This window comes from Botryllus schlosseri, chromosome 2 (genome assembly GCF_051294905.1).
Source record: "Botryllus schlosseri isolate E-star chromosome 2, Bs_hap1, whole genome shotgun sequence".
NCBI lineage: Eukaryota > Metazoa > Chordata > Ascidiacea > Stolidobranchia > Styelidae > Botryllus > Botryllus schlosseri.
Window position 1 is genome coordinate 1,485,190 of NC_137237.1, and position 14,611 is coordinate 1,499,800.

At 40.7% G+C, this 14,611-nt stretch overlaps 1 protein-coding gene across 2 annotated transcripts in view; it reads left to right on the top strand.

Moving 5' to 3' along the window:
• LOC145432920 (solute carrier family 60 member 1-like) overlaps positions 1–14,611 on the top strand; it is a 45,626-nt gene that overhangs the window by 14,379 nt on the left and 16,636 nt on the right. The window contains exons 8-12 of one of the 2 annotated variants that reach the window (XM_080309757.1): positions 8,293–8,435; positions 10,182–10,319; positions 11,059–11,152; positions 11,248–11,381; positions 11,462–11,746. In XM_080309757.1, coding sequence (XP_080165883.1) covers positions 8,293–8,435; positions 10,182–10,319; positions 11,059–11,152; positions 11,248–11,381; positions 11,462–11,548 — 596 coding nt within the window. In that variant the 3' untranslated portion in view covers positions 11,549–11,746. Of the gene's footprint in view, positions 1–8,292; positions 8,436–10,181; positions 10,320–11,058; positions 11,153–11,247; positions 11,382–11,461; positions 11,747–14,611 lie in introns of those variants that run through there. The other variant, XM_080309758.1, reaches the window with a different exon arrangement.

Below are 14,611 nucleotides of genomic sequence, written 5' to 3' on the forward strand. Positions count from 1 at the left end.
AATTCAATGGTTTCTGGTGGGGAATAGACGCATTTGTTAAAAATTCATAGAGGACAGTCTACATATTCAAAGAGACACATGTGCAATTTCCGTTACCAGTTATAACTGCTCTGGAATGTATGTACCAGACATGGGGTGATTACTTCACGAATGTAATCGATTGCGATTACGATTACTTGTGAATCCCACGATTACGATTACGATTACGATTACAGCAAAATCAGGAAGTAGTCGATTACGATTACGATTACATTTCAAAAGTAATCACGATTACTCACGATTACATTCGTTTTGCTTCTTAGAACTAATTTCAGAAGACATATTGGAAGACAATATAAGGCTTGCGATGAAAAGGTCTAATGAGATAACAACTTTCTTTATAAATCATACGTCATCTGCTTGTTACGTCATAATGCACCCATTGCCTAACTCTACGCAGGATTGTTCGTCGCACCCAACGATTTGCATTCTTGCCAGGTCCGTAACTGCCACACCCCAAACTCCCCAATAGGACCGGGAGCGAGCTCTAAGGGGACTCAAAAGTATTTCGTAAATCAACATAAATTGTTATAGAGTATTTTCAAGACAGTTAATTAACTTGAAAATTTTCTTCGAGCTTCGGGATTTATTGTCTCTAAATAGCTTGATTTTGAAATGCATACCTCTCCCTCTCAAGAAAAAAAAGCAAGCATAATTTATAGCAGTGGTTCTTAACCTTGCCACCAGCGCCCCCCAAGGGGCGCTGGCGATTTTGAAGGGGGCGGAGACGCCCAGGGGGCGATATGGGGGGCGCTGGGCTCAGGGGGGCGAAAAGGGGGCGCTGAAGAAAAATGGCTTCGCCGTAGATGATGTGATAGTAGGACATATCCTTAATGAGTATTCAGAACAAATTAACATTCCACAAAACATGTCAAATCCCGAAATTTTTGGTCGCGCTACGCGCCGATGTTTGCTGCATATGTAGTAGGCCTATGTAGTGGGTTATTATAATTCATATAAAACGAATTGCGCGTACTTTTAGATCGCCAATATTTCGTTATTTATTACACTTCCGTCACACTGGCTAGGGTTATTTTAAACAAAATGTTTCGAATTACATTATATCCCGCAGTGCATCGCGTCTGAAAATCGAAGAAGGCACTGTATGTCACTTTTGATTGAGAGTGGGAGCCCCTTGTACAATGTACATAATATAAGTTTTGAAGCATTGTGCACGAAATGAATAACTAAATATACTTGTATTTGAGAGCTACAAAATTAAATATCTAGAATATTTCTTCAGCATCATAAAGGATGATACTATCTCGTGTCGTGGTTCACAACCTCACATTAACGTTATATAATATGAGTTTATTTGTTTGGAATAAATTCATGTTAAAGTTAATAACTGGGTACAGTACTAAATTCAATGTGAGCATATGCATCCAATTCTCAGTTGACTTACTTATAGTCACGCAAAGCACTAAGACAAACTCCAATACCATTAATTTTCCGTATTGCTAATCGCCGATGTGAATTTGGGAGGGTTCGAACCGCAGGGTATGAGACGTGAGACCGTACCCGATTGTTGATATACCAACCTTGATTTGACCCTTAATATACCGCAAACAATTATAATATGGTTTATTATAGTCGAATGGTCCTCGAGCGCGATTAAAGCGCGAAAAATTTCCAATACCAAATTCCCAAAAAGAGCGACTGAACTTTGACCTCTTACCAAAACCGAAACTTCTGCAACCCAAACCCCTAATCGGGTAGCTCGAATGGTGCCCTAAGTTATTTCGGTGAATGAACATAAATTAAACATTATGTTTTCACGACTCCCCCACGAAAGAATACGCATAATTATACAAAATGAAAATTGGCATTTCGGCGTCGGCCTGTACCACGCCACGATGATCGAAGACATATCAAGTTCCGGTAAATATGGGACTCTGAGAAGTGTGTCAAAAAGATCGTCGGCGAGAAAACCTTAGCCGAAGAGGATTGCCCGTATGTTGAGCGTAAACTTCGATATAAGTCTATAATTTTCCATAGGTGCTTAAATCGCTCGTGCCGAATTATCATGTCGTCGCATGTTGAGCAGTGTTGGGATCAAGTCACTACCTTCGAGTCACGAGTCATCTCGAGTCATTGCACATTTTGACTCGAGTCAAGTCAAGTCAATCGATTTTTTAAGGTAACTCGAGTCAAGTCAAGTCGAGTCAAGTCACGGGTCAAGTCACAATTCAAGTCAAATTGAATCTTCGAAGTATCAGTGATGATTCAAAGTCATAGCATTTTGCCAGATGCGTGAAAGACAGATTAATCGGCCATTTAGCTTGAATCAAGTAACGAATATGAAGTTAAATATACAAGCAAAAAGGCGATCTATCGCACATGCACACGTAGAACTGCTAATAAAATACGTGACTAGTTACATGCTACAGTCTGTTATTATCAGCCAAAATAGACGATCGAATACGAAGTTTCGAGATGTTTAAACAAATTGATATGGTACAATACACTACCCAGCTACACGTCCGTGAGAATATAAACGCATGAACTATGTTCATTCGGTTTAAATCTTACAGGAGGGTTGATAAAGGTGAGCACCGCTTAATGTAGAAGCGGCGAGTCGACTAAGAAACAAATACGTTTCCACTAACCTACTACGACAACATGCACCTTAATCATTTCGTTTGCGTTCAATTTATTTGTGATGTAACAATCGAGGACCAGAGAAACCTACAATAAGTGAATGACTGGTTGCTCTCACAAGTGCCACCAGCGTATCGCGAATAATCCGAACATACACATGATGCAGTGATTTAGTCAACACCATTTACATATTAATGACTTGAAATTGGCTCGTAAATTTTGTTCCGAGTCAGGAGTCAATCCACATTTCTGAAGCGTCGAGTCACGTAAAGTCATTTTTTGCAAAGTGACTCGAGTCAAGTCAAGTCATGACTCGAGTCATCCCAACATTGATGTCGAGACACCAATTTCGAATCGTATGCTTACTTTAGTTTAATGCGTTTATGCGTTTCAATATCTTTTGACTATATAGCGGACAAAATAACAATTTGTAACGAAATAGTTTGTACCAACGGGCACGCCGGAATATGTTTAATTATTAATTACGTGGCCTTCATTTTCCAAGACAACAGCTCACTCAGCGCTACTGGTAATTCTGATTACGTGGACTGAGACGATAAAAAGTTTATAGCGACATATATATGCAATTACCACCTATTTATTCATGCATTATTGAAAATTTTTGCGCCTATGGTGACCAGGCTACACACACTTTGCTGACCATAGAAATCACGCGACGGGGTTCTTGGGAGTTAAGCCCCAGAAGTTTGGTTTATCCCGCTATATGTGCGCAAGACAATCGTTTTTTAGGGTGGCTGACGAAATGCTGTTACGGCCCTCCCACTTACCCATTGTCTTTATTACAGTCCTTACCATATGTGGGGGGAAGGGGGGTTGGGGGGGCGCTAGAGCCCGATAATTTTTGAAAGGGGGCGCTGGAGGAAAAAAGGTTAAGAACCGCTGATTTATAGGAATAGAAATTTAGGTGGCGGTCATTACCCCGCCACGACACACCGAAAGACGTATGCAATTTCGGCCAACATGCAACTCCACAAAGTGTGCTACCATAGAATGACCTTTGTGCCAAAACTTTGGGTATGTGTCCATTGTCAATAGCCGCGATCTGTGGACGTGACGAATAGTCCGGTCCTTCCAATCTGAGCCCCAACAATGCAAATGCCACCCGGGGCACTCACAGAGGAATAAAGACATGACAATTTGTGTGTGCGTCCCACGAAAGTTTTTCAATGAAGTAATTATAACAACATACTAGATGCTATAATTATGAATTACGTGCCCCCAGCTCTACCGGTAAATCTGAATGAATAGCAACATGATGCAATTACCAATATTATTGACGAAATTCAGTCATCAACTTGAAAACTGACCACCCTATGGAGCCCCAATACCTAGGGTTGTAATGCCTCGAGTCGTGATTTTTTGGTGACTAGACTTGACTTGAGTCATTTTTTCTAATACGTAAATTGACTCAACTCGAGTCAATTTTTGTATTGACTCGACTTGTACTCGAGTCATTTTGCATGACTCGAACCAAGTCACATTACTCGAGACTAGAACAGCCAAGACAGACATTCCATGTAACTTCGAAAAATAGTAAAGTTACCACATTATTTGTATTTCGTCTATCAGTCCTGATACTTAGAAATAGGGCCGTAAACTGTGAAAAATGATGAAAATTACTATATTATGAATACGAGCCATTATATATCACTAGAGCAGAGATGAAACAAGCGGGTGGAACCGGATTGATCTGAAAACTGATCTGTGAACATAACGACTTGGACTAGTACTCGAGTCAAACACTATGACTAAGACTCGACCCTATACTAACTGATTTGGACTCGGACGTGACTTAATTGAAAATGACTCGACTTGACTCGAGTCAAAACTATCAAAGTGAGATTGACTTGTGACTCGGAACATTGTGATGTGGTTACAACCCTACCAATACCAACGTTTGGAGTGGAGGACGAATTACTGTTTTGGTCCTGATTGTACCTACAACCCACGCTAACATTGTGTATAAGCGGATGGCTATATGGCGACATGTATAAATGTAGAGTCAATAATTGTGAAATAAAGGTTGTTGCCCGTTTCAAGTAGAGTCATATGAGAATAAGATAAAGTGAACTTAAAATTCTACCTTCGACTTAATACAGATACTGCAAGCTGCCGTTACGAGAAACGGCAAATAACGACTCGGTTACGATATATATCAGCAGCTGTTGATTTAAATCATCGTAATGTATTTTATTCGACGAGTACAAAATTTCAAATCTTTGTCCGGTGTACGTACAAATACATACGTATGCTACATACATGAGCCTACTGCTCGCCAAGCAGCAACGGTCAAACTGCGTCTAAGCATAACCAAACATCAATGCATAAGTTACTATTTGAAACTAGGCAGACTGGTGATTATTATCTTGCTGCGAGGTAGTGGCGTCTGGAGTGTATTGATAACCTGATATACAACATGGCTTACGCTGTTCCAACAATCACACAGCAATGTACATCGAATATATATTTACTACGTGTGGATACTTCTTACGCAAGGACGAGCAAAGCTAATACTTCTGACGTAATAATGAGCAGTGGCGTTGGAAAATCAACCGTTCGCGGTATCAATAACCTGGTATATTATCTCCTCCTTGTTCACGAATGTTCGGTTATGTCATATTCATTGCACAAATAAGAAGTAATCGTTCATTCACAAAGAAATCGATTAGATATGTGAAGTAGTCGATTACGATTACGATTACTTTGGATTTTTTTCGAATGTAATCGATTGCGATTACGATTACTTGAGAATGCTGTAATCGTCGTAATCGATTACGATTACTAATCGCGATTACCCCATGTCTGGTATGTACCGAAAATTATATTGCGTGTTGTTCATAAAACCTCGTTTTTACCTCTGGATGGCCAATGATGGCGTCACAAACGCATCTAGCACGACAAGTTTGACGTGATATAACCATAGTGTCCTATATGGTGTCGACACAAGCAAATCTCACGCCTCTGTGAAATTGATTCACGTCACAATTTCCATTTGGCTACAGGCAGTTTGACGGTCATTTTTGACCGGCTTACCGAGCATTAAATTTGGTAAAACGGGTATCAATCGAAAGCTGACTCTGCACTGATTACGAAAATATAAACTTTATTCCGCTCGTGGCCCTGGAACTCCCACAACCAGCCTCGAGTTTTTCATTGTTATGGAGATTGGCATTGGGACGCAACAATGCTGTCTGGCTCTTTTGCTCTTAAGCTACTCTCTCGGTTCGCCAGACAGCATTGTTGCGTCCCAATGCAAATCTCCATAACAATGAAACATTCGCGGCTGGTTGTGGGAGTTCCAGGGCCACGAGCGGAATAAAGTTTATATTTTCGTAATCAGTGCAGAGTCAGCTTTCGATTGATACCCGTTTTACCAAATTTAATGCTCGGCAAGCCGGTCAAAAATGACCGTCAAATTGCCTGTTGCCAAAGGGAAATTGTGACGTGCATCAATTTCACTGAGGCGTGAGATTTGCTTGTGTCGACACCATATAGAACACTATGATATAACGCTTTCGCGAAGATACTGGTATCGGTTCACAATACGTTTTATGTTACAGTTATAGGCGATTGTCTTGCGTACTGGTGTGGCTGTGTGTCTTGTGTAGTCAAACCAGCAAATAGCTGCTCTGTGATGACAAAAGTGCTGGGTAGTGGGGAACAGGACCGTAGCTGCCGCACCCCAAATCCCCCGCGAATTAATCTTGCCGAATATCTGATTATCGGGTACCCTTCCCCCACGAAAATACGTAGAATTTATAGAAATGGAGACTTCGGCGTCGGCCATTACTGCGCCACGACGCACCAAGGCATATGAAGTTACAGGCCATGTAACATGCAACTCCGAGAAGTGTGCCAGAACGATCAGCAGCGAGAAGACCTTGGCCGAGAAGGAATGCCCTTGTGGTGACCCAAAACTTCGATATATATACGACATAGGCCTACATATATGTTTAATTGGCTAAATGGCTGGCGCCGAATGTTCCTGTCCTGGCGATCTGAACCCCACAGGACAAATGCCATCCCGCAGGGAAAAATTATTTGCCAGTAAAGCAATACCAATTTGAAATCGTGAGTGCCTTTTAGTTTTGGCGATTTTCATATCTTTTGACATAGCAGATATAGGAGTTAGGAGGTCACGAAATAGCATAATGTAACGAAGTCAATCTACCAACGGGTCCGCCCCAAGATGTTCAATTCCTTTTTCAACACACCTCACTCAGCTCTACGGACAAATCTGATTACGTGAGCAGAGAGAGGATAAAAAATCGATAGCAAAATATATGCAATTCCCTATCATATTGGCCGATTCAAACACGTATCACATAAATTTTCCGCGCTTCGCGCGTTTAGTCGAGATGAGGCGGCGCACTAAACAGTAGACCCAATGTTGCTGATTAGTTGCAGGGAAAAAGCGTACAGGCTCAGCGGGGCTGAGGGGGTTCTGGGGGCACAAGACCAACGATTTTTGGGCGGGGCCGACAAAGTGCTGTTACGGTCCTGGTGGGGAATGAAGGCTCAGAATAAATCTGAAGTGGGAAATGAAGACAAAAAGATTGGTAACCACTGTTTAGTCTTTCTCAGCGTACCTGATCAGTGATCAGGTATTCCGTGTCTTCCGTGTCCGTGACTTAAATTTCCTCAATTCAAATTGCATTGTGACGGCCGCCAACTCACGCTAATTTAATTATGCGTATACAGCCTCATAATTTTAGGTCTACGGCCGCAGGTTGGCGACCCCCGGTAATGATGTTCTTTGTAAATGCGAACATCCGTGATCACATGCGTAGGCGGAGTCAAAAATGGTCATTACAGCAGTACATAATGTAATTGTGAATGTCACTTTCACGGCTGACTTGTTATACAGGCGTCACCATGTCTGCTATTCAGTTTTACCAATCAACGTATCGTGCAATTCAAGATTATTTCGAGGCGGGAACATGGAATTCGCGAGTGATATTTGCCGCCGGCACAACAGCAACTTAAATGTAGGGGATTTTGAAAATGGGGATCCGATCCCTTAACCCTCAATACGTCACTGTCTTGGCCTGTCAAAGACATATTTAATTGTTTATACTGGCACGAGAGTAATAATCATTCTGGCCGTGATGACAATTTACTAACAAGTCACTGCAAAATCAAAATTTGGCAAAGAGCCATATCTTATACCCAAAAGAGCAATATGGCTCGCGAGCCACAGGTTCCCGACCACTGGCCTATGGGTTCTGGCCATGACCTGGTTATTACAATTTCAGAGCCCACTTGAACACCTAGAAGTAATTCTAGTAATCTGATGAGACTAATTCGAATGAAATGCCAGTAATATAATTCCAATCTATTTTATCAAATGCATCAATGATTTCATTTTGATTCTAATCGATTTTTTTTTCTTTTCCCTAAAATGCTACAGGAGAACTACATAGTGATAAACCGGCCAAGCGTGATGTAGTGTACACCGTACATACATTTGCCATTCTAATACTTAATACAATGAACTGAACTTGGTTTTTGTTGTAACTCTTTTGAATTAGGAATTTAATTCAATTTCCATGCTTTGGCGAATTCAGCAATTCTAATTCTAATTTAATCTGGAAAATACAAATTCTTTTTAGCTGTGTGATTCTATTTCAGAGGCGACACAAATGCGACCATTGAAAGAAGTTTGGGCGCTTTTCATACTCATTGTCATGTATATGTTCTGCAGCGTAGCAAGCCGTGGGGTTTTTCAAACCTACATTTACTCTACAGCAGTGTGCTCAGCGTTAAAGATGAATGTGAGTTCCAGGCTACATGTCAAATATCCGTTACATTACATGATAATGTATGCTTGATAGCAAAGTATGTTCGTCGGTCAGAGGCGCTTTAACTTTTTGGACCGTGACCCAAATCTGAGGCGGTATCGCATCTCCGTCGTCAAAGCATCTCGATGGTGCAGGAGAAAACTAATACCCCTTCTCTCTCCTCCTCGTCATCTCGTCCGTGTAAGCCAGTGGTTCTCAACCTTCTGGTCTTTGCGGACCCCTTTTGGATCGTCACGGACCCCCTCTACTTTTAGTTCAGATTTAGCTCACTTATGCAAATGTCATATTTCTTGTACAAATATCAACTGTAGGCCAGTGATAAACACGGTTTTTGATCTTGCTTGAACAATAACTCATACGACGAGGTTGCAATATGAAATCAGTATATGATCAGCTGAACAACTTAAGACAGACGACACGATCCAGAGTGCAGTTAAACCGACGACGATAGAGAACATAGAACACAAGGGTATAAACTACAAGCACGACACACGAGGAATTCATGTTTGGCGGTAATTACTAATCCACAAAGATAGGTGGAGCAAATGTCATAATAACAAATAACACTTCCGACGACACCTTGAGTATGATCGACAAAAAATAGGGCAATAAAATTCATGAAGATATTTTTTAATGAACATATAACGTCCAGCCACGTCATTTTTATCTATCAGCTTGCTTATCTTGAAGTTCTTATGGATTGATCGGTATTTATATCACAAGAGAAAATGGCATTTTGCAAACATTTCGAAGTCACCGTGATTGACCTTACTACTCCGATTACACAATCCCCAATGAAACATTTTGGTTTGGGCCAACCAGCGATGCTCCATTTTGATCAATATTTTCTCGCAGCCGATATTTTCCGAACCATACTCTGCGCAGCCGTATGTTGGCCAACTCGTCATGTCTTTATGTGCCCGGAGCGGAAATGGTGCGCCTCGAAATGCCTGTGTATCATATTGCTGTACCCGTTCATTGCACACCCCTGCGCTAAAACATACAAATGGTCTTCGACGTTGTTTCCCTGATAAACTAGTGTCGGAAAAATCTTCAAACCAAACCAATTTTTGTTCAAGCCATATTATAGTAACGGCCTCTCTTATTGGCTATAGTACTCGGCACAGTGATATCGGATATGCAATAACGATTTACAGGAAATCGCGCGAATACTTTTTGTTGTTGCAAGTAATGCAATAAATACTACATACATATTAAAAGATCTCTCTGGCGCCGTCGCGAGCCAAGATTATACGCTTCGCGGCCCACACGATTGTGGTATCCAGTGGATGTTCAATATCATTTGTTCTGTAATTTTGTCAAAAATCCACAGAAATTACACACCGGCGATTAAGTCGTGGGTCATTATCATTTCAACGTGGTTCTCTTAAATGAAGTTGTCAAAATTTCGAGCAAATCATAGTAATCAAATGTTACAGAAATTATTAGTGACTTTCACTCTATTGAAACCTCATCTGACGACGGAAACAATTATAATAAGCGTCACTATCCTGGAGCACGATGCTAGGTCATGCGAACAGAAATAATGTGCCACCGTAAATGCTATTATTTTATGGGTGCAGGTAGAAATTACAAATTGGAAACGAGAATTGATTTGCGGCCACCTAGTTATGTACAAACACTACGCCAGTGAAACTTCGAAGTGAAATAAAACTCTTTTTGAACAGTACACCCCTCACGTCCCGGTTATATTTCCAGGTGCGAAAAGCCTCGTATCTGAACTCGCTATACTGGGGCGGGAATATAGTCGGCGGTGTTTCGGGTGTACTCATGTCGCGTTATTTCAAGCCACATTTGATGATTCTGTTGGATTTGGCTGGGATAAGTGCATCGGCGGTAAGAAGGCTTGAATTCTCATGCACAAATGATAGATTGAAACTTTTACCGTGACAAGATATATCGAAATATATTTCAAAGATAAGGGTGTATAACTGTATATAGACCACCCCTAACGCAAAACGATATTGAAAATTCGGTTTATTGACCGTCGATTTAATCGATTACCCCTGACGAGTGTCAGCCGAAAATATTCGCGTTCATTTCAATATAAATATACTATTCAATTGTATATTGAGGTTCTGTACCTCCAAGAAGCTGTTTAAATCGTTTGTGTTAACAGTTGGTCTTATGTTGGTCATCTCGGCGATTTTTGTGACATCATGTGACATTATATGGGTGGATATCACATCCACGTTTAACGGTGGATTTTCACGGTCGAAATGAGGTGGAATTGCGTTGTACACGGTGGAAACATCCCTTCAACCTCATATCCACCCCAATATCCACCCTTAGTTTTCACAGTGTGATTCATTTAGTGACGCATAAACGCACACCACCAAGAAAACTAAGAACTAAAGTATAACCTACAGTCACTATAATATAACGTAATAAGCAAGTAGTTGGAAATTAGGGCAGAATGCGACCGCGGGCCGCATTACCATGTCGCTGTAAGACCAGAAACTGTTGGTGGGCCGCATGTTGCCCGCCCCTGCTTCAGCCCAACATCGATGTTATGATGTTATAAATTTTGAAACAACACTTTTTCAAGACATAACTAGCTCATTTATGATTTTAGATAATTATGAGTATTTGGGGAGAAGAGAACGAAGTGGTGATGTGGATATTCACATTTGTGCATGGCTTCTCTGTGGCCACTCTACGACCCAGCGGTAACGTTTTCTATTACATTGATACTATGTTGCTGCACTCGGTTTGTGCATTAACATAGCACCGCGATAGTGGGTTCATAATTGTCACGTTTTAGGCACGACCTGGTCCAATCAAGTGACTAACATGACAGGGAAGTATATGTTTATATTCACGGCTGGGTTGGCGCTTGGATCGTCTGTGATGATTCAAGTTGCTGGGGCTTTGTTTCAGAGAAATCCATTTTCAATGGTGAGATATTGAGTGTGTCTGCACATACAAAAGTTTGACGAGTCTTTACATCAATATTCAAGCTTTTCTCCTTGAAACAGGTGTACGTGGTAGCCGGAGTATCATTGTTCCACATTCTAGTTTTTACATTGATGGCCGCCTACCGAAAATACTTGTTGGAAAAATAGAAATCTCCCACAGAACGCAGAAAAATATACACCCGAACAAGAGCTGTGTGGATCAGGAGTGTCAAACTCAAGTTGCCGGATTCAAACCGTCAGATGGCTCGCGGGCCAAGCCAGGCAAATTAAATTATTCGAAATTGTTACGTCAAAATTTCCATGCCTCCGTTTTTCACTTGAATACATTATTATAAAGTCTGTGTACGTGATAGTATATTTACTACATCATGTTACGGATTGGAGGGGTATATTGTTCACACCTTTATTCGCAAACAATCGAATTGGCAAAAGCACGATGACTGATTTGTGTGTTTTTGATATTCCAGGTGCTTCGACTGTATTGGGCATGTTGCAAAATGAGGCTGCACAAGTGCACAGTGCACAGTGTACACAGCCGGCTAAAATCAGCGTATAATTGGGAGTCCTATAGCTGGCGACCCGAGAGCACAAATCTAATCAACTGGTCTCAATAGAAAGCTATTGTCGCAGTAATTCCGAAAACACAAATTAAAATTTGAGAATGGCTCTGGAACCACTTCGAAATATCCGTCAAGACCGATTATTCCGAACAATCGGAGCGCCGCAACACAATGACCAATTGGCCATGATAATGGAAATTGTATCGAGCGATTATTCGGAACAATGCCGATTTTCAGTGTTTTCAGACTTCGGGGTGGGTGGTTCTGTTGACCCTAAGCTATAAAATTGTATTTCCGTAATCAGGGTGGCAACAATATAGCTTTCGATTAAAATCAGTATTGTTAAATTGGAGTTAGCTGCGTAAATTGACCGATTTAAGAGGCTGGTGCGGAGCAGTTTGATCGTAATGCAACTTACTTGATTCGGCACCATATTTATGCTCGACTGCTCGTGTCTGAAACTTTGTCTGACCATTGGTGTTTCAATTGCGAGCTGTGAGAGGAGCTTCTCAGAGCTCAAAATGATTAAGTCTTATTAACGTTCTACCTACCATAAATAATGATCGGCTATCAGCTCCATCCATTCTTTCTATATAAAAAAAGGGACTACGTTCAAAAACTTGATTTTGAGGATATTGTCGCTGATTTCGCTTCGGCGAAAGTCCGAAAAGTTCAGTTTTGAGGCGGCTATTGATTTTTTTATTTGCCTAATACAAGGGGCCAACCTTTTCGGCGAAAGGGCCACATGACATTTGCGAATCATTGCGCGGGCCAATTGGATCTTGAATGTTTATGACCTTTCTTTAGTCTTCCGATAGGAACTCATTTGGCAAAGACAGGATTATTCGGCGCTTACAACGGCTTCATCGCCTACCATCTTTCTGCAAGTGCAGATGCGAAGTCGGATGTTGGACGACATGTTCTCTCATAATCGAGAGTATTGTCAGACTCAATTCGGTAAATTTTCAGGAGGGGTACTAAATACAAGATCTTGAGTGACAATAAATCGCGCTAAGTGCTGAGAAAAATATCTAGTCAAATAAATCTACCACGAAATATTCTATTTTAAGGTCATATAGGAAGATATACGAAAAATGCGGCTGGCCCCTGGCTATGCCAATGCGTCGTAACTGATGCGTGAGTCAGCAACAACCCAAATTTCGCGGTCAAGCTAATCAAATTTTTGGTTGACCTTGCAAATTCACAATAAATTACATACTTTGTTGCGCCGATAGCAGACGATATATGTAAACGTGATAAATTACATGGAATATTTATTATTTTATATGACAGCTAATTATCTCGCGAGCCACTTAACCCTTTGCGACCGGCGGTCCATTATACTGGACCGCGATTGTTTAACACGGAGGAGTCGTTATTTATTCTAAGATAGCTCGACCTGCATTACTTTTTAAACTGTAACAATCGATTTATATGGATAGTTATTATGAATACGCATACATAAGACCATGAACAACCTATTATATCAATGTATATCCTTCTTGAAATGCAGATTGAACACGCAAAAACGTTTCCCGCAAAATTGAATTTGTAATTCTGTTCGCGTGAATGAACGCCTGGAATATAAACTATTGTATCTTCCGTTCTTGACGTCATATAACCAATTACAGTTACACTTGCCAATTCTTCATCTGCTGCAACTCTGTAATCTGACTTCTCCTTGTATAGCATAGGAATAAAAATTGGAATGTATTACTGAAATTTTAAAAATTTACTCCAATCTCGCCATTTTCCTTTGGGGACAGGTTGCTCCCCGGATTATGTGTGTCTTTACCAGTTTTACTGTGAATGAAGAATATAATAATAATAATTGATAAAACAACGTCAATGAGCCTGCAATAAGCTCACAGGAAAGTCGGTAAGATTTGAATAAATGCGTTTGAAAGTAGCTGCCCGTAGAGTGGGCGTGGCCAGCGACCATAGAACGGCGAGAAGACTAATAACCACGAAATCACGGCTCTGATGATTGGTTAATCAGCTTCGGCTCGCGGGCAAATTCCCTAGATTTTGATGGCGCCGCGGGCCGCAGCACCAATAATAGTGTTATTTAATGTATTTCCAAGTAGGCCTTATTTGACGAAACCTTGCAGACTGGCATTGACTATTTTGAATTTATGCCTGGCACGAGTAAAATCACATGTATTTAAATAAAATTGTTGTTGTACTTTTTCAAAAGAATTAGTTATAGACACCATGCTTGAATACAAATCCATCATGAATTTGTAAAAGCTATCGCGGTATACTTTTGGAGAAAGAGGTCATTTGACGTGCCACAATTATTGGAAGAATATTTTAGAAGTTAACAAAGATTGATCTGATACCAATACCACAGCATTGGAGTAGTGTAACCCTAATCCGGGTTTCCAGTATACTCCTGATAACTAGGCTGTTGATCAAGTCATTACCAAAATCAAATTATATCTGCGTTAGATATGCCTTCGAATATTGGAACAGAACAATAACAACTTGAATATAATTATTAATGTGCCATAGTAATGGAAATGTCTAATTGCCGAAGAATTCATTGGTGTTACAATTGTTGAGCGCGCCGCTACTTTACTTGCCACTTTTAATTGGCGATAATAACATGGGTAAATATACCCAAGATGACGTAGGATGTAACTAACTA